This window comes from Lepidochelys kempii, chromosome 19, assembly GCF_965140285.1.
Source record: "Lepidochelys kempii isolate rLepKem1 chromosome 19, rLepKem1.hap1, whole genome shotgun sequence".
Taxonomy (NCBI): domain Eukaryota; kingdom Metazoa; phylum Chordata; order Testudines; family Cheloniidae; genus Lepidochelys; species Lepidochelys kempii.
In genome coordinates, this window is record NC_136398.1 from 8419881 (window position 1) to 8441364 (window position 21484).

At 43.8% G+C, this 21484-nt stretch overlaps 1 protein-coding gene across 5 annotated transcripts in view; it reads right to left on the bottom strand.

Annotated features, from left to right (window-relative positions):
* Window positions 1-21: 21 nt before the first annotated feature.
* Window positions 22-21484, bottom strand: part of STPG1 (sperm tail PG-rich repeat containing 1) — a 46953-nt gene continuing 25490 nt past the window's right edge. For all 5 annotated transcript variants that reach the window (XM_078849414.1, XM_073317403.1, XM_078849413.1 and 2 more), the window contains 8 exons: window positions 18786-18937; window positions 18303-18406; window positions 13075-13176; window positions 11747-11920; window positions 7258-7369; window positions 6329-6494; window positions 4382-4572; window positions 22-602 (listed from right to left, as the gene is read on the bottom strand). In XM_078849414.1, the coding sequence (XP_078705540.1) occupies window positions 526-602; window positions 4382-4572; window positions 6329-6494; window positions 7258-7369; window positions 11747-11920; window positions 13075-13176; window positions 18303-18406; window positions 18786-18864 (1005 nt within the window). In that variant the 5' untranslated portion in view covers window positions 18865-18937 and the 3' untranslated portion in view covers window positions 22-525. The remainder of the gene's footprint in view (window positions 603-4381; window positions 4573-6328; window positions 6495-7257; window positions 7370-11746; window positions 11921-13074; window positions 13177-18302; window positions 18407-18785; window positions 18938-21484) is intronic.

Here is a 21484-nt window from a genome sequence, read left to right on the forward strand (position 1 = left end):
TTATTATTTATATTATTGTCATGACTAGAACACACAGAGCTTTATTTTGTGTTTACAGGGAGAGAGTGCACTAATCCAGCACCACACATGCATTCTAAAAGCCAGAGGCCTAAATGGAGGATCAGCTGAACCACTGTTCCAACCAAGACAACTGGGGATAAAAAGCAAGATATAGATTACCGCAAGTATACCGTGTTTCACGTGATTGGCCGATATATGGCCAGAATTTATCAGCGCCAAAGATACATGATCACTAATTCCATAGGGTAAAAAATAATCAAACAATATTTGCATGAATTGTTCAGTGTCAGCTTAATTGGAAGATCTTAGTCAATTTCAGCCTAATGATCACCTTTCAGTTTGCAATATGTGCAAAATACCAGTATCAGATGCCAGACAACAAAGACAGTGAAAACATGGGTGCTGGGGACACTATAGCTTGCTCGTGCGTTAGCGGATGTACTGCTGGTTTTGAATGAAGTCCAGTCTTCGCAGAATTTCTCCAAAATATGTGGGCTGTGATGCCTACAGAACTGGAATCCACTTGTTATCAATATTGTACATAAAGGACTGCTTCCCTGGTACTTCTGGCAGATAAGTACCTATAACGAGAAAGATACATAAATGAGCTAAATGCAAATTTCAAATTATTGACTAATATAGGAACTACGGTGTCTTGTTTGCTCAGGGGGAGGGGTAAGAGAAAGGGCGATAAACCCTTGACTGTATTTTTCATTAACTGCATGGAGCATCTTCAATTGGTAAGAAATAATGGTGAGATTCCTATACCTTTATTCATGCTGAATAAATACCTAATTCTGCCATTGAAGTCAATGAGGAGTAAGGACATATTCAGCATGAGTAAAGGAGAGAATGCTAGTCTGGTCTTGGGAGACCAGGGTTCAATTCCCTGCTCTGCTACAGACTTCTTGTATGACCTTGGCCAAGTCACTTAGGCTCAGATTAGTATTTAGGTGTCTAACTCCTACTGAACTCAATCAACCTTTAAGGATGTGGGCCTCAGGCTCTCTCTGCCTTCGTTTCCCATCGATACAATGGGAATGTGAGGCACTCAGATACTATGGTAATGGGGCCATACAAGCACCTTAGATAGATAGTGAAGACAGCCAAAGGTGGCCCATAGTGTTGAAAGGCTTAGTGAAGGCAGAAAGACATTTTTTTTCTCCTTGAGTATCTACTCAGATGTGTATGACAACATGTCAGTTCAGTGAGATGGAAGCGAGCCGCCATAGCCTCCTGGGCCTTTGGTAATATGCGTGTATATGCTGTTAAGTTACAGAAGTATGGGCAAGCTGTGCTTTCATTAATACCCATATTAATATTCATTGTAATCAGAGAAGGGTCTGAGTTCTGACACTGGGATCTAGTTCCAAAGTTTGGCTCAGATCCTGCGTTTGGACCTTTCTTTAATACTTAGTGGGATCCAAAGTTCATCGTGATTGTTTTTTGTATTGACTGTATCTTTCTCGGTGGCTTTTAGGTTAAATGATAAACCAGGAACCCTGGACGTAGTATGAAATATCTGGCATCTTAAAACCCAGCCACCAAGTACTTGGTGCCCAAGCATCCCTTAATAAGGCTCCTGCAATAATATAAGCCTATGAATTTAATTGTGTGGTGTTTAGATTGTTCTTATTCTGATGTCATTGTTCCCTACGAAGTACATGCACAGCACTGCAGATCTGTATTATAGACTCATAGATATTAAGGTCAGAAGGGACCATTATGATCATCTAGTCTGACCTCCTGCACAATGCAGGCCACTGAATCTCACCCACCCACTCCTGCAATAAATCTCTCACCTATGTCTGAGCTATTGAAGTCCTCAAATCATGGTTTAAAAACTTCAAGGTGCAGAGAATCCTCCAGCAAGTGACCTGTGCCCCATGCTGCAGAGGAAGGCGAAAAACCCCCAGGGCCTCTTCCAATCTGCCCTGGAGGAAAATTCCTTCCCGACCCCAAATATGGCGATCAGCTGAACCCTGAGCATGTGGGCAAGATTCACCACCCAGATACCCAGCAAAGAATTCTCTGTAGTAACTCAGATCCCACCCGATCTAACATCCCATCACAGGCCATTGGGCCTATTTACCATGAATAGTTAAAGATCAATTAATTGCCAAAATCATGTTATCCCATCATACCATCTCCTCCACAAACTTACCGAGTTTAATCTTGAAGCCAGATAGGTCTTTTGCCTCCACTGCTTCCCTTGGAAGGCTATTCCAGAACTTCACTTCTCTGATGGTTAGAAACCTTCGTCTAATTTCAAGTCTAAACTTCCCGATGGCCAGTTTATATCACTTGTTCTTATGTCCACATTGGTAGTATTACAAGTAAGTCATACAGTACTGGGCGATTTTACATTATATATTAATAGTGCACATGGGCTAACGCTACTTTAGATTTCATTGCAGGGAGCTTTGCCCCACTGGAATTTTCTTTCTTGTCTTCACAGCTAGCTGTAAAAGGTTAAAAAGAATGGGATTTGATCTTTTCTAATGCCAGAAAGGATGCTGGCAGGGGTGAGTGGGTTTGTGATTATGGGAGATGTCCTGACTTTTCACAAGTTAACAATGCATGTGCATGGTTTTTAATTTAATACTATGGGATGGAAAAACTTTAGACTCTTTTACCGCCTTCTGTTCAAAGTATTTCTAGCCCCACTCACTTCCTCTGCTTCATCTTTGCTTTAATTAAGGTGCCTCAATTTACACAAGCTGAGGATCTGGCCCAATATTTAATAAGTAGACCAGTATTTAGGGACATCAGCATTTTTGCCGAAGCACTTGGCATGCTCAGCGTTTGAAATGTAATATGGACAATGGTTATCATGCAATCCTTTAATAGAATCTGTCCCTCTGTTTCTGCTGCCACAAGATCCCTGGGGGAAATGATGGCACTGTTTTAGCCTGGTATGACATTCCCCAGCACTCTGTGGATGTACAAATTCTACAGATGAATAAAATCATATACTGTAAATAATAGCAAAATTGCTATTGTCTGCTTTCCAAACCAGGCATTCATCTGTCAGAGGGACTTAGGGTCATGTTTCTTGTATTGTTTCTTTTCTCGAATACACCTAACTTACTCACTATATGAAAATAGTGTTACTCATGGCAATTATTAATTGCACAAAGGGCACTCGGGGCCAGATTCCACCAGCCTTGCTCACCCTCAGCAGTTCCCTACTCCACACGCACGCCAATACTTGCAGAGTAAGGAACTACTCAACGTCCGGAAATGGTGGCAGAATCTGTCCCTTCGTTTGTCCCCTGTATGTTAGCAATCTTACCATCAAAAGGGCCAGATCTGGATCCCCTATGCTGCTGAGCACCTAATGAGGTGAGCGGGCTATTTGGCTACAATGGGACTGCATGTATGAGTAAGGACTACACAGTCTAGCTTTCTACATGCACACTGGATACACTGGTAGGTAATTAGAACAAAGCATATCATACTCATGGAAATGTTAGTACATTTAACACATGAGTCTCTGTGAGTAGGTCCCTCCTTCGATCTTCTGCAAGCATTTTCTGGATACAATTATGGGACCTGCTTCGTCTCCCACATATGCTGATGTAAATCAGGAGCAACTGCCCTGGACTCAGTGGAGTTATACCAGTGTCAGAGTTAGACCAGTGTTAAAGTGGCATGAGGCAGAGGAGATTCAGGGCTATGATGCCCTGTAAGGTCTCTTTCCTCTTGGACTATGCAAACACTTTGCAGTTTCATGAGTCAGTTTTCTTCCTTCTCCTCTAACTGCTTCCTCCCACCCCACCCACACAGGGCTTTACGGCAGCGCAGGTAAAACTTTGGTTGTAATAACAAGAGTTGAACGGTAGTTTTCCAAATACAAACATAACTCCCATAAGCTATTTGTCAAACATGCTGACAGTTGGTGATACTTGAATGGCAATTGCAGTGCAAACATTTATGCTTTTCTCAAAATAGTTTAAACACATCGTCTAGTGGTCCGACCACAGGGCTGGGAGTCAGGAGACTTAGGTTCTATTCCCAGTTCTGATACTGACTCTCGGTGTAACCTTGGACAACTCACTTAGCCCCATGTTTACAAAAGTAATTAGGTGCCTAAAGATGCAGATAGGTGCCTAATGGGGTTTAATAACAGCACCTAAGTAGGTTAGGTGCCCAACTCACTTAGGGATTTCAGTAAATCCCACTAAGGCACCTGTCTGCATCTTTAGGTGCCTAGATACCATTGTACATCTGATCCTTAGCTTTTCAGTGCCTCAGTTTTCCTATCTGTAAAAAGGTAGATAACACTGCTTAATCACCTATGGAAAGTGCTTTGAGCTCTATGTAAATACAAAGTATTTATCAATATTTTTATTTTTACCTGGCCCAGGTATCCCTTGCTGAGATGTGTCCCCTCTCCACCGTCCCGTGTTTGAGACAAATACAGCACTAGAGATGTAATGCTTTGGTGGGCCTTTGTAGTCCACTATTTCATACTGCCCTGGACCAGGCAAAGGTGGATTTTTTGGGGGTGGTATGGCTGGGGCGGAGAAATTCAAGTTTTGCTTTCGCCTATTAGAAGAAAGGAAAATTGAGATACATTGTAAATTGATGGGGTTTGAAGGTTGAGAATAAAAGCTGCGATGTTCAGTGGTGCCTAATGGAGTTAGGTGCTGACATTTCATTGAAATTCAGTCGGTGCTAAGTGTTCAAATCACATAGGCTCCTTTGAAAATCCCAGCTAAAAGCTTTAAAGAATGCCCTAGAAAAGAACTATCCGACTCCTCTCGGATCACACACTTTGCAAATCGGGATACATGTACAAAGCCACGTATCAAGCCTCTTAACTTTCTCGCAAAATATATTGACGTGATGATGGGCCCGATCCGGCTGCTATTGAGAGCCAGGGCCAGATGCTCAGCTGGTGTAAATCAGGGTAGTTCCCCTGAAGTCAAGGGAGCTGTGCAAGTGTTTTCCAGCTGAGTATGTGGCCCCATAGGCGTAAATCAGTGACTTAAATGGGAGCCGGATCTGTCTCTAAGGGTACACCTACACGGTACTTACATGAGTAGCCCTTAGCACAGGTATAAATAGCAGTGGCGACCGTGAGGTACAGCTTCGGTGAGTAAAGACACACTTGAAGGGTGTGGCTACGTTCTCACGTACATACCCTACATGGTTCTCTATTCACCCACACCATGCCGTGCTGTCTACGCTGCTGTTTTTAGCACTGTAGTGTCTGGCAGTGAGGAAAGGCTCTGGCAAGGGGGAGGCCTTGGGGAAGGGCTCCTCTAGCTCCCTGGTGCTGGAGCCTTTCACCACAGTCCCTCCCCCGCCAGCTCCTTTCACTAACAAGTGTAGCTACAGACTGTAACTTGCTTTTCACTGGAGCGTGTAGCTACACGTACCCTACACGGTGCCACCAGTGGACACAGCCTAACTTTGGCATCTGGACACTGAGCCTTCTGATATTTGCTGATAATGTAGATTAATAATCCTCTCACTTGAGGTTTAATTTAGCTTTCCGCCCTAGCCCGCTGTGTTTAGCACACGCTGTCTGGCATTGCTTCTCTCTCCCTACAGCTTCCTACTCCTTTCACCAAACCTCTGTTGTAAGATACACCTGCCTGTGTGCAGAGAGCTGCAGACTTGCCCATATACTCCTCATACCTTTCCCTGGTCAAGAATTTACTGTTGATCTTAATCTTATCTCAGGCAACCCAATGTCACTGTCACAGGGTGGGCATAATAAATCTACTTGAATAACCTGCTGAAAGGCAGATTTATCTGCCTTCCCAGAATGATGCCAAAGGGGAAAGAAAGGGGCTTTTCCTTTTCTTCCTTTATTCTGTTTTGGCCTGAACTGAAGGAGCAAGTGTTTGAAACCTTGCAGGAAGGCCTGTTGTCCACCTCAGTTCTGCAGACTCAATGAAGTTCAGAGAAGCATCTAAGCTTTACCCAAACAGAGATGTGGGGTCTGTTTCCTGTTCTGCCACTGGGTCATGTGTGCCTCAGTTTTCCCCATCTATAAAATGGGGATCATATATCATACCGACAGCACAATGGGTGTGCGGTATTTGGTAACAGTTTGTGTATTTTGCTTTTCAGTGTTACCACTGCTTTCACTTCCCAAGGGAGCCATCTTTTGCCTCATCTGTAAACCAGCGGCAACAGAGGCAACCGAGTACGGGCTTGACTGTGATACGGTGGAAGAACTTTGCAGAGAGCCAGGTGTGAGCTCTCCTGCTGCAGGTGTTGGGCCCTCCTGCAATCTGAGGTGATCACAAGCAGTGACTGACAGTGAAAAAGCATACAGGTTAGCACTCACATGGAAGTGGTCTTCTTTGCTGCTTTAGTGGGTTTGTTTAGCTGATAGGCTGCAGGCCCTGGGCTTATTGTATTCACCTTTGTTTCACGATGAGTATTTGATTTGAAGCAAGACACTAGAATCCTGGGGGACTTCTTGACAAGGGATTCGTTGATTCTGTAATGGCCTAATAACACAACAAGAAAAGGGATGTAAAAACCAAACAATGCCGCAACTATTGCACTAGGGCAGGCATAAGAGGGGATGAGTCCGTGAAAGTAACGGAGGTAAAAGGAAACAGCACAGCAGAGTGTTTTGGGGGGAAAGCATTTCTTGAGATGACAAAAATTGCTTCCTGGAGCAGCTTACCCCTTGGGCACAGAAGATGAGTGACTACTCTAGTGACTTAATCCTGAACACAGGAGCATCCAAGGAGGAAGTACAGGTAGGAAAACTAGCAATTAAAAAAAACAGAAGAGATGTTGACTGTGAACATCACTTGCAGCGACACCACCTAATGTAAAAATGACTAGAGCCAACTATCCTCATGCTTCAGGGTATAAACTTCATGAGGCAGTGGGGCCAGGAAGAAGTTTCCTTCTATGGTAGCATGACAGATTTAGGTGTATTATGGTGTGTGACGTCACACCGCTCCCTGAGCCCCTGGCACCCTGGAGGGAGCCCGAGTATGTTCTGGCAATTCCCCTAAGTTCCATAAATCTACACTCAGGGGTGTGACTATATCTGGATGGGTGCTTTAGTAATAATTCCAAGGGGCCCATCCTGTAGAACTTGGAAGTGTCACCCACTAATGCCCCTTCATCTATGCAAAATGTCATATCCTGAGTGCCTGGATATCCATGGATTTCAGTGACGGTGGTGAGCACCTAATAAGATCAGACTCAGACTCACAAATGATGCTTTTCGTCCCATCTCAACAGCTCACTTACATGGAGAAGGCCATTTTTCTGTTTTATCAGTGCTTAATCCTCTTGTCGTTTTGGACAAAAACATCGCCCGGGCACACACGTTGTTGCTTTGCTTGCAGAAATCTAGAGAGGCCTGTACAAAATGAAGTCTCCATTAATTCCTTTGAATTGACCTTCCTCTTGGGTATTTACTAACGTAACAAAAACTATGTTTTTTTAGCTCCAGTCTCCATCGTGAATCAGAACTGCTCTAATGATATAAATGAATGCAATATTAGGGCCAAATTTTCAGGAGAGCTCACTGGTTTTCGGTGTCTCCGTTTCTGACTGCCCATCTTGTGAGGGTTTATTATCAGAGGTGCTGCGGACTGGCAGCTCCCACTGAAAATTTGGCTGCATTTCTTTGGTTGCTGCTGCCAGTCATTGCTGCACCAGCTTGATCTAAAAGTGTCCAACCTCATTCAAATAACCGAACCAAGCATGGGGTTTGAGGGAGTGCTTCCAGTGCACCCCAAGGTGAGCTGCATGATAGCACCTGGAAGAGCATAAACAAACTGTTGCAACTTTGCCCTTCAGGGTAGGCTAGAATGACAAAAATGTAGCCACTGGTTTTCTACCCAGCCCAAAATCGTTCTTCAAAGAGATCAAGTCTATTGTTTAGGGGTTAATCCCGCATGCCTCAAAGCCAATGGCAAAATTCCCCTAGACTTCAATTGAATCAGGCTAACTTTACCAGGCCTGCTCCATCCAGGGGAAGCTTCTGATTGATACTGCTCCCAGGATGTTAGAGACACAAGGTGGGGGAGGGAATATCTTTTATTGGACCAACTTCTGTTGGTGAGGGAGACAAGTTTTGAGCTGACACAGAGCTCTTCTTCAGGGCTGGGAAATGTACTCAGGCCAGGTCTACACTACAGACCTATATTGGGATAACTACATCAGTCAGGGGTGTGAAAAATTCACATTTATATTGACCTAACTCCCCACCCTGTGTAGCTAGCACTATGTTAACAGGAGAGCTTCTACCGTCAACATAGCTACCGCCTCTTGGGGAGGTGGATTAACTATGCTGGGGAGAAGCTCTCCTGCTGGCGTAGTTGTGTCTTCATTGAAGCAGGGCCCCTGAATGGGAAGACAAGCCCCTCAGAGTGTCACAACTATTCAAGGTGAACAGATTGTTAAGCATAAGTTTCAGAGTAGCAGCCGTGTTAGTCTGTATTCGCAAAAAGAAAAGGAGGACTTAGAGACTAACCAATTTATTTGAACATAAAGCTTTCGTGAGCTATCCACTAGTACTCCTTTTCTTTTTGTTAAGCATAAGTAGTTAACACATATTTCAAGGGACTATTCAAGGTGAACTGGCCAATTAACACCCCTCCAGTCATGGGGGGAAAAGAAGGCAGGGGGGAAAGGCAGCTGGGGCAGGGGTTGTTAGTGGGTTATAGATTGTTTTAATAAGCCATAAATCCAGCATCTCTATTCAGTCCATGATTTTTAGTGTCTAGCAAAGTTATGAATGTAAGTTCCAAGGCTCGTCTTTTGAGGGTGTTGTGCATATTTCCTTTGTGGGTGAGTGCTGAGAGATCAGACATAGAGTGATAGAGTGATCATTGCATGAAAAGCGTTCTCCCACAGGTGATGTGGTGTTTTGTCTTTTATCATTTTCCCCCTGTGAGTTCATTTAAGAGTATAGTGATTGTCTGGTTTCACCCACATAGTTGTTATTGGGGCATTTAATGCACTGAATGATGTACAGCACATGTTGTGATAGGCTGAATTTGGCCCCCACACTGAAAACATTATTCCATACAGTTTGGGACACTGCTTCAGCTTTATTTTCTGTTGCAAGCCTGGGTTTTATCAACACTTATTAATTTTGGCTGAGATTACACCTAAGGCCTGATTTGCAGTTTTAAGGAAAAACTCCTGTTGACTTTAGTGGGAGTTTTGCCTGTGTACAGGACTGGGCCCTCTGTTTCTTCCCAGAGTGTCTCTTTGCCTATGGTCATAAATTATCAAGCACTGCCATCTTTTAAATGGATTGTTTCCTGTTGTGCTTCTCGAGGGTTAGACACCATCCCTTACAGTAAATCACAAGACAGTAATTAATCCAGGAAGGTTATTCCCAGAAGCAAATTCTTACAATGTTAGAAATAACATGCTACGAACCCATTATGCTATGATATGTCAAATAATTATGATCTGCAAACTAGCTTAAACAACAGAAAACTTGTTGAGGCAGATCATCGTAGCTGGAAGGCATTGTAACAAAGTCCAGTGTTTTAACCAGAGGCCATCTTTTGGAAAGTCGGCCTTTCCGCCACAGCACAGTCCCTATGCTGGTGCGTTGGTTCAGAATTCACTCAGAGAAAAGGGGGGCAGTGTACAGAATCACCAAAATCCCCTTAAATCAGTGGAGCTGTGCTGGTTTACACCAGCTGAGGATCTGATCCCTTTATGAACAATGAAGACACATGATCATTGATTCTGACCAAGCCTATAAATGTATCACTCATTTCTAACCTACAGCCATGCCACCTTAAGTGGGGAGTTAGTCATGTCTAATGCATTGAGGAGGATCAAGCGTGGTTGCTACCTGCATGGCAGACAACCAAGGAAAACTGAGGAAATGTTTGAATGATTCTGTACATGGCACTCATCTCTTTAAGTGAATTCTGAACCAATGCACCAGCACAGGGGCTGTGCTGCGGAAGGACTGTCTTTCCAAGAAGGATGGTGTATGGCTAAGGCATTGGATTGGGACTCGGGAGAGCTGGATTCCCAGTTCTGCCCCACACTTCTTGTGTGATCTTAGGAAAGTCATTTATTATCTCTGTGCTTCAGCTCCCCACCTGTAAGATGGGGATAATACTTCCATTCTCCCTCGGTCTGTCTTGTCTACTTAGATGGTAAACTCTTTGGTACAGGGTCTCAGTCTTACTACGTGTATGGACACCACCTAGCAAAACGGGGACTCAATCTTTAGGCACTATTTGTAATACGAATAACAACAAGACGGGATGATCCTGACCAGCTACTGTCATTAACGGTCCTCTGGCTCTTCTTACAGAAATAGTGGAGTTAACTACAGTGTCCTGGCCAAATTCAAATGTAATTATATTTCGCATAAACAACCTAAAACTCCTTTGCAGTTTCAGTCGGCTACAGTTTTCTTCTTCGCTCACTGTCCTAAACTGTTACAGTGTTACTGTGTGCTTTGAGACAAGACACATTCCACCCCTGCATCCCACTGGATGTTTATCACACTTGAAGTGAGTACATAGTAGGAAAAAACTCTGGTGAAAAGAAAAGGAGGACTTGTGGCACCTTAGAGACTAACAAATTTATTTGAGCATGAGCTTTCGTGAGCTACAGCATCTGATGAAGTGAGCTGTAGCTCACGAAAGCTTATGCTCAAATAAATTTGTTAGTCTCTAAGGTGCCACAAGTATTCCTTTTCTTTTTGCAAATACAGACTAACACGGCTGCTACTCTGAAATCTGGTGAAAAGAGCATTGTGTCAATATAAGAGATTCCTGTTCTAAGTGACAGACACTCAGGGAACTACAGCAGACATGATTTGCAGAAAAAATTATAGAGCAAATGAGTTAAAGTAACAATGATAATAAATCAGCACTGCCTAGATAACAGAGAAATCCATGACCAATAGGTATAATATTTTGATAGGCAGCTATTCACAATACTTTGCATTTCTTTAACAACTTCCTTTCAAGACTCTCAAAGCACTTTGCAAACATTCATGGAGTAAGACTTACAACACCCCAATGAAGCATGTATTATTGTCACCATGTGACACATGGGACGAGGAGGCACAGAAAGGTTAGTGCCTTACTCAAGATCACACAGTGAGTCACTGGCAGAATCAGGAATAGAATCTCAAGGCCAGATCCTTAGCTGGTGTAAACTGGCACAGCTCCATGCAAGTCAGTGGAGCTATGCTGATCTACATCTGTGGAGGATCTGGCCTCTGATTTCCAGCCCTGTGTTTCAACCACCAGACCACACATCTGTTAGAAATAATACATAAAATGTGAAATCCTGGCTGCATTGAAGGCAGCGGCAACACTCCTGTTGAATTCAGTGAAGCCGGGATTTTACCCAAAGAATCCTGTGGGGCTTTCAACACCTCAGGTTATACTGTGGTGGGAAGACAGAGGGTTGCTGCAGTGGCAGATCCTGGATGCATACTGGCTGCCTCGGTGACCCATGTGCTCTGGATGCACAGAGACTGAGACTGCTCCTTGCACGGGGGTCCGACCTGCTTTCAGTGAAATCAATGGCAAAACTCCCACTGACTTCAAAGGAGCAGGAGGAAGCCACAGGTGCATAAAGAGAAACGCCCTCTCCTCCCCTTGCACACCCTTGCTGGGCCAGCCATGCTCTGGTCCACACAGGATTAAACACAGTACAATGATTTCCTTATAATTCCCCATATCTCACTTAAAGTTAGTTTTACATTGGCTTTAACCTCCTGGTTTTTGCCCCTTACGTTGTATTGATTGGGCGCTGGGGTGGACGTTTGCTCTCTCCTCTTAGCGATTGGTTGCTGAAACATGCTGGAGTTTCCCATGCTGAAATCTTGCTTGGATTGAAATGCCAACGAGAGGTTGTAGGCATTTGCGGCAGGGTAGCTGGGTTTTCTATTGTGTAGGAGACGAGCATCCTGGAAAGAGACAAATCAAAGAAATCAATAGCAGTTGAGCAGCAGTGCTGGAGGGAGACTGGTGAACAGTTTGGATCCAGTCTTTGATCTCTGGTATTTTACATATTGTTATAACTGGGTAGGGAATAGCCTCTGTATTTTACATACAGCAGAACCCCACTAAATTGCATGAATGGTTGGGAGTCCCATTGCAAGGGGTCTGATCCTGCCAGTGAGGTGCTGAGCACCATTAATTCCCATTGGCTTCCCTGGGAGAAGAAGATGCTCAGTGGCTTGGCGTGGAAGCCAGGCACACTTTGTCAGTGCATCAGACTATTCTCCATTGTGATGGTTTGAAAATGTGTTTAAAATTCTGTGCAAAATTATCGGCGTTCAGCATTCATATCATTAAAAGGATTGAGCAGATTTTCTTCTAACTCGGCTTATGATTTGTATATCTCACTGAGATTCATAGAAGAACTGACTTTGTTGTCACTAGCTTTAGCCATTTTCAAGCTAGGGTGAGTGCAACATTTCCAGTTAACCCCTCGTGGGAGAGAAATGTGGGGGTTTTTCTTCAGACTTCCATAACTCAAACACGGCTCAGCTAATTTTGCTCCAATTTTCTACTCCAAAGGGAGAAAAATCACCTTTGGATTGAGATCAAGCATAGAAAGTTTTAGCCCCAGAGGAATTTGTTTTAAAAGTTATATGAGCAACTGAAAAAGAAGGTTAGAATGGAGGATGGAACTCAGCCTTAATTATAGCAGTGTCTTCCAGTGACTGGTACAGCGATTGCCTGTCTATCTTTGGTGTTTGTAAGGTGCCCCACCCCTATTGTATCTCAGGCCCAGATCCTTCAGGGAATTTAGATACCTAACCCCAATTGAAGACTCTGATTTGAGGTGCCCTAAATTTAGGCAGCAAGGGATGAAAAATAAGATGTGATCATTAAAGGCCTGATGCAATAGAAGTCAACAGAAAATCCCTTAGACCCAGATCCTCAACGTTATTTAAGTGCCTACCTCCCATTGAAATTAATGGGAAATTACATTAAACTAACTCCCATTAATTTCAGTGGGAGGTAGGTAATTAAATAACTTTGAGGATCTGGGCCTAATTGACTTTAATGGGCGGTGGATCAGGCCCTAAACAATACAAACCCTTTCCCTTACCATGGAAGGAAAGTAGCCCGTTCCCTTCTTTGACAGTGAGGTGCTGTTAATCTCTGCAGATTGGTGAATGACGTTATAGAATCCCGGCCCTGGAATTTCATTCTAATAAGGAAACATAATACATTTACAAAAAGAAAAGGAGTACTTGTGGCACTTTAGAGACTAACCAATTTATTTGAGCATAAGCTTTCGTGAGCTACAGCTCACTTCATCGGATGCATACTGTGGAAAGTTTAGAAGATCTTATTATATACGCACAAAGCATGAAAAAATACCTCCTCCCACCCCACTCTCCTGCTGGTAATAGCTTATCTAAAGTGATCACTACTCTGAAACCACTCCTTACAATGTGTATGATAATCAAGTTGGGCCATTTCCAGCACAAATCATTTAGTAACAATCATCCTTCTGAACAAACTCAAAACATTATTTAGGAAGTTTCAGAGCTGTGACAGCAGAATTTAGAAATTGCCAGACTGGATCAGACCAGAGATCTAACTTGTCCATTATCCTCTCTCTTGGTGGCCAGTACCAGATGCATCAAGAGAAGGTGCAAGAATGTCTTAATGGACAGTTATGGAATAACCTAAATGGGCTGTTATTGCTGGGCTGGGGATGAGCTCACAGCTCCTATAAAGTGCCCCCAATGGCCAGCGAAACCAATCGCCTCTGACAGCCACACACCCCATCACTTGCATTCATGCAGCAGAGGTGTTTCTGTGAAAAGTGGGGGTATGAAAGGCGAGTGTCTGTCACCTATAAAAAAGGCAGACTGCTCGGGTCAGGCAGGGCTCTTCAGCCTTGGTAGGCTGCCCATCTAGGAACTGGAACTCCAAATGTAAACCAGGGGTGCCATGCCCTCAAGGTGGATGATCATCCTTGGCAGACAATGGCACTAGATGCTGGAGAGGAGGTGGATGCCACCAGCATTAGTGTCACTGAATCTTATCCAGTGAAGCATGCCTTATAAATATTGTGTCCTCAATAATGTAACTATTGATATCATCGTTACCAGTGAAAGGATCTAAACATTTTAAAATCCTACTAACACTTGGCCTTGATTATACCTGGTGGCAGTGAGTTCTACAGGTTATCTGTATTATTTATTATTACCATAGTGCATAGGCACTCCAATTATACACCAGGATGCCTTCATGCTAAGTACTGTACAAACACGGAATGTGCATTGTGTATACAATTATTTCCTTTTATCGATTTTCCATTTGATGGCTTTCAATTTCAGTGAATGGCCCTTGTTTTCACATGATGAGAGAGGGTAAATAGGAGCTCCTAATTTACCTCCCTTATATATTTTTTTACATTACACACATCTATCAGATTAAACCTTAATTTTCTCCTCTCAAAACTAAACAACCCCAGTCTCTCTCCAGGACTAACCATTTTGTCAGCTATTTCTGAGCCCCCTCTGTTTCTGCTGCAGCTTTTATTTTGAGATAGGATGACCAGAACATTCCAGGTGAAGGCGTACCCTGGACATAAATAATGGCATTATCATATTTTCAGTATCATTTTCCATTCCATTCCTTGGGCACCTGAACGTTTTGTAGTAACTGTCATTGTGCAACGAGCAGATGTTTTCATTGTGTCAAAATAATAATCTTATTTTAATGTGAGTCTCAAATTGCACAGAAAAATGAATATGAAATGGGAGATTAAGTTTCCTACAGGGCAATTTATACAGACTGGGAATTCAGAGCAACTGCAAGTCTGAAATCTCACTCGTATATCTGACTTGAATGAATGAATTCAGCATGTGGACGGAATGCATTATTTGCAGTTACCGCGCCCTTCCTGACTCAGCTGTCCTCCTGAGCTTTTCAGAAAGAGAACTGGGTGGGATTCTATTTATAGAGCAAAATAAACCAAAACCAGCCTCGGTTCTATGCGATGACACCTTAAGCTCTTGAGGCCCAGTTCCCCGCAAGGTGCAGAACACCCTCTGTAAGGTGCTGGGCTCCCGCTAATCCAAGGGACGTCAATGGGATTTGTGGAGGCTCAGGCCTGTTTGGGATGAGACCCCCTAGAAAGAAATATACCTCATGTCAACATGAATGTTAGATGATTTAGGTATGTAGGAATGGAAATATCTGACACTCCTGACCCCTGAGAGCATATCATTGTCATGTGACCTTGTCTGTCAATTACCAGTGGAAAATATTTTGTATGGAGCACTGGACAAGTATATGAGACTTTATAAGCACATAAAGAGGTCCTGTCCTGTCTGGTTCCTGTCCTGAGGAGTGTATGCTCAGATTCAGACAGAGATATACAATACCCAAGAGAAGATAGTGTGGGAATAACACAGAAGAGATGGGTTTGCAGAGGAGAGAGACGGCAGTTGGTGCAGAGGACATCAGGAGCAATTCCAGCCACACACTTCAATCCTGCAATGAACTACACCTGAGTGCAGGCATCTGACACCCCCACTTCCCCTGTGCAGGACTCTGGCAACAGGAAAGAAAGTACAAAGCTGGGAGTGGGGAAAGGAGATAAAGGGAGAACATAGGAGAGATGTGGGAGAGCCACAGGCAGTGGGAGAGGGTGTAGGAGGAATATATAAGTAATAAAAGCTAGCATCCAAGCAGAGCTTACATTGATGGCCATAAGGCATAGGCAAGTAAGGAATGACCTTGTCACCTTTTTAAGAGGCTACCAATCCAATTGGCCAGACTGGCACTCCAGTGGTAATGTGCTACCATGCATGACATAGAAAACCAGGGTTGGAAGGGACCTCGGGAGGTATCTAGTCCAACCCCCTGCTCAAAGCAGGGCCAATCCCCACTTTTTGCCCCAGATCCCTAAATGGCCCCCTCAAGGATTGAACTCACAACCCTGAGTTTAGCAGGCCAATGCTCAAACCACTGAGCTATCCCTCCTTCCCTGTACCTACTACAATGGGACCCTGATCTCAGTTGGCACTACCATAATGCTAATAATACAAATACACCAGTATGAAACTGGGCAAGACCTGAGTCTTCAGTTCCGATTACTTACACAGATATTTCCACAAGACTCTGCCGTCCTTATAAAAAATGTCATGGGAGTTACAGTGTGGATGGCCATGTAGATAAATATTCAGCATAGTTTTCTTTATAGACAGAAACTATTCCAGTGCACATATAGGTTGCACTGAGGACGGATGTAAGTGGTGCAACTCCATTGATTTCAATAGGTTTGTCCCTACTTACACCAGACTTCAGTAGGTCGCTACATGACTAACGCTTCCTGGCTGGAAGAGACACAGGGAGTTAGGCACCTAATTGCTATTTGTGCCTTTGAAAATCTACCCCCCCCCCACCCCCCGAGCTAATTACATACAATTAGGTCCTTCTACCTCCTTGAGATCATAGTCTATTGGTGAATATAGAAGGCCATTAGGTCACAGTATTAGTTGATCAGAAATATTTTGCATACAACACCCAATAATATACATCAAAGTTCTAGTGGGGAGTGAATCCCTGTACCTGTAGCTATGTGTTAATGTACTCTATAGTATACTGAAGTTCTGTGGAGACATGACCAGGTGCGTTTGGAAGGAGAAGCTCAGAAAGCAGCCCTAGAAAGAGCTAGTATTTGATGCAGTAACCTTTCCCTAGGGATAACGCTTAAGCAAAAGTCTATTAAGGTCTTGTGTCGCTTGTGGTTTGGCCCATTTGCTGCTCCATCCTTCCGGCAGGAAATGCTCGGAGTAGAAGGGAGTGTTTTGTGAAACGACCTTAAAACTCTACCTCTTCTCTTTTAGAACTTTGCATCAGGTCATCTGGAACTCTTGGAAGCTGACCAGACAGACAGACGGCGCCTGCAAAAGGCAGTTAAGCAACATCCCCACCTTGATCATTTCCCTTCATCTTTGGTCCTTGATGTTGATAGTTATTATTATTATTCAGGCCTGAGATAATGTGCTCTTGATATTGCTGAGATGAGAGAGACAAGCAAGAAGGAAGAGAACAAAGGCAGAATAAGAAAAAGAGAAGATACCAAATAATTCTCTGATCTACCCACTTGGAAAAGCGTTCGTGAAGCTACAGAAATCCTCAATCGACTTAATTTTCATGGCATTCTAGGGAGCCATAGCAGTGTTATTCACCAGATGGAGAGCAGGGAACTTTCTGCAGGAGGCATGGAGAATCCTCCTCCCATCAGAAGAGGAAGTAGTTAGGAAGCTGAACCCCAAAAGGCTCCTTGCACATAGAGGATGCGTCAGCTGTATTGGCTAGAGAAAAAGAATTTGAGTTGATGTCTGGGTGACTTGTACAGTTTTACAGCATCTTACTGCTTCCCCCTTCTGGCCAAAGAGGAGTAGACATCATAGTCTTTAGCTAGTATGAGGGAGTTTATGCACAGAGAGATCAGGAGTCATAGTAAATAAAGGAGTCTTAAAATGTTGGGTCATATTCTGCATGCATTACACCAGTGCAAAATCTGGAGTAACTCCATTCACTTCAGTGGAATCATTCCTGATTGGTAGTGGTTTAAATGAGAGCAGAATGTGGGTCTTGGTGGCCTGGCAGTATTAGAATCAATATAAAAGACTAGGTGTAAATAATATTTAGGTTGTAAAACAAACTGACAATCCAAATCAGTGATGAGACATAGTATCCTTCACCCTTAGCACCGAAGATAGGGAGGCTGGAATGGAGAGGAGGAAAAAAAAAGCACAAAAGTTATTTTACAAAGGAGCCTAAGAAAATTAGGTACCTAAATCCTACTGAAATTCAGTGGTGCTCCATTGGTATTGTTAGGGTGACCAGATGTCCCGATTTTATAGGGACAGTCCCGATATTTGGGGCTTTGTGTTATATAGGCACCTATTACCTCCCACCCCCTGCCCTGATTTTTCATACTTGCTGTCTGTTCACCCTAGGTATTGTACAGCATAAGGCAGTGGTGAATCAGGCTCTTGAGTGTAAAATGAGTAGTTTCATACAGTTCTTTATCAACAGGGTCACATGATGCGTTTTCATCAAACTACTTCAGCATAGCTGATTTTCAATAACACTTCTCTTTTGCATTGCTGTTAGTGGTTTTTTTTCCAAAGCCTGATCCATGGAATACTATATAAAACATGTATACAAGCTGTGTGTCCAGTTCAACTCAATCAAACTTATTATAAGACAAGATCTTATACTAACTAAGACAACTAAGACATAATAGGAACATAAGATTTACAGCAAAGATCATAAATCTCAAATATTTCTACTACCTACCTGGTTATACTGAAACCTCTTTGCTTGAGAATTAAACCCCTTTTTTTCTGAGTTTGGGATCACTCTTGTCTGGTATTTATAAGGAATGGAGGCGACCTTGTAACCTAAAAGGTAAAGCCGATAAAAACAAGATCCTGAATGTGGAGATACAGGAAATATGTAACGGTAGCAACAGATTTCATTTTAAATAGGAAACAGACATGAAATGCAAATCTATCATTAATGCAATCTTCAGGTCGAGAAATCATCATTTGTTTTTGCATTGAATTTTCCTGTTTTATTTAAGAAGTAAAGAAAAAACTATCACTGCAGCACTTTAAAGGTGCTTCAGTGGTTACGAAGGGCTGTAGAGCTGACCCAATGCTGCTAAATCACTATTGCCACACCTCCTTATTTAGACCTTTGCTGAGACATCCATATTTGTAGCTATTTTGTCCCCTTTTCAACTGCAAAGTGGTTATTATCCGATTCACAATACTGTACCTCTTGACGTTTTCCCGATCTGCACATCTGCTCCTTTGATACTAGTAGCTACAGAAAAGTTCTCAAAGCAGGCAGCCATGTTACGCAACTACTGCCCACTGGCTGGAAACACTCTCCTCCTCAGGGTCACCATTTTGTTTCTAAAACATCAACTGGAAATATCAAAATGTTATGAATTTAGAAGAAAAAAAACGAGCCAGAATTTCTAAACAAGGCTGGAATGGTGAAGACTTAATAAACAAGGGAACTTCCTTTTCAGATTATGATTATTATCGTATTTTACATTCATACGGTGGGGTGGGGTGGGGAGGGATAACTCAGTGGTTTGAGCATTGGCCTGCTAAACCCAGGGTTGTGAGTTCAATCCTTGAGGGGGCCATTTAGGGATCTGGGGCAAAAACTGGGGATTGGTCCTGCTTTGAGCAGGGGGTTGGACTAGATGGCCTCCTGAGGTCCCTTTCAACCCTGAAATTCTATGAATCTGTCACCAAGAATTCTCCAAATCCCTGCAATCCTGACCTCAGTGGGACTGTGGGGTGAATGAAGGCTGCAGGTGCAGGCCCTACACATAAACATCAACCCTTCTGTCACCTTTGGGGTGGGGTGACATGATGCCAATCAAGCTTCACAGCTGCGAGGGAGGGAAAGGATTTGATCAGAAAAGATTGAGTCAAAGCCCTGTTCTTATGAAAAAGGCTGTGGGAATTTTTTAATGCCTAGAAGGAGCACTCTGGCCCTCTGTTTTTAAGGTTATTTTAAAGAGAACGCTGGAGAAGGAGTGTGAAGCCCAGGTATTGTGTTTAGTAGTAAGAGCATCTGCTAGGTCAGGTGAGAGGAAGCGTTGCAGGCTAGGACAGCGGTTCTCAACCTTTTTTCATTTGCGGACCCCTACAAAATTTCAGACGGCGGTGCGGACCCCTTTGGAAATCTATTGTCTGTCTATACAGTTGAATTCTATTCAGTCAGTTTCCAGTTTAAGTCTTTCGTGGACCCCTTAGACAGGCGAGCCACGGACCACAGGCTGAGAACCACTGAGCTGGGACTCTCGTCTCTGCGGGGCCAGAGCAGAGGAAGCGTTGCATGCTGGGACCCTGGTCTCTGTGGGGCCACAGGGAGGACGCGCTGCATGCCGGGACCTGCCATCCCTGCGGTGCCACCCCTGCCTACCTGGCTGCCGGGGCTGCTTTAGAGAAGGCCTCTGAGAAAGTTTACACTTGGTTGCCTAGACAACAGCGGAACCAGGTATTCTCCAATCATTTTGCTTGTTACTTTGGCAGCTTACACGCTCCTCCAATCACAGAAAGGCTTTCAAAGTGGCATCTGGTTGCCTCATGCCCTGCTCAAGTTAGAGTGCGTGGTCCCGAACAAGCTCCTCTGCACCTGGGTCTTAAGGCAGCTGTGCTCACCCCCAGGGGCCCTGTTACCAAGGGACCACAGGGAAGAGTGCAGCAGCCCCTTCCTCTGCTCCCTGCTCTTCATTAAGATAGAAACACAACTTGTCAGGCAAAGCCCAGCCAACCCCACTCCGGGTTATTTCAGACACTTCCCCAGACTGATCACTCGAAATGCTAACAAGGTTTTATGCTGGCCTAGAGGGGCTGAGCCAGCTTCTGCTGAGGTCAATGGCACAACATCCACGACCTGCAATTGGGCAGGCTGCTGGCCCAGATTTTCAAAAGCCCTCAGAGTCAGCTGGCCCTGTGACTAGATGCTGGCCTGGCAATCAGGAGACCAGGGTTTGGATACCTGCTCTGTGTCCTTTGGCAAGTCACTTTGGCTCTATAGTCTCTCTCCCTCCTTGTGCCTTCAGATCTCTCTGGTGCAGGAACTGCCCCTTGCTATGTATTTCTACAGCAACAAGCACAATAGGCCTGATCTTAGAGCCTCTAGGGGCTACTGTGATATAAATAAAAGCTCAGCATCCACAGCTGTAATCAGAATTGCTCACCTCCCATTTAGACACCTAAATAAGGGTCAGATTTTTTTTTAAGTGCTCACTAGCACCCAGCAGCTGCCAAGGTGCCATGTTAAAAAAAAATCTGACCCCTTATGGAAGTGCTTAAGTGGGTAGTGAGTTATTTTGGAAATCGGTCCCATTATGTCTAACATTAAGTGATATAATCAGAACACTGAAGACCCCTTTGATCATCAAATCAGTTAACAAGCATTAATGATTACTAGGACTATTGTTTTAGTATGGTAGGCAATGCACTGGCAGCAGAATCCCTTTCATTGGTGCAGCAGGCTGCATCCAGGAGGCTGACTCCAAAGCACATCCATTTAACTAGTGCATCTTTGGGCTGCATTGGAGAGATGCTAAGCACCTGTAACTCTCAATGATTTCACTGGGGTTTGTTTGTGCTCGTCATCTCACAGGATCGGGCCTCAGAAAAAGAAAACTGCATGTGTTCCGAGACAGAGCCCCAATGCAGCGTCCTCCCCTCTGAGTGCAATGAACAGGAGATGAGGGTACTCCGCATCTCTCAAAATCTTGCACATTTGGGCCATGACATCCCATTTATTCTGATGCACCCACAAAAGTGGCTTCCATGCAAATACAAAATTGTGGCCACTAGAGGCCACCCCACAAAATGGCATGAAAACACAGCTCTGGGTCTCTGCTTTCATTCTCTCTTCAGTATCTTGTACTTCAAACAAGCTTTACTTTTCCCAACCAATAGGCAAGGCCTGCCCTTTAA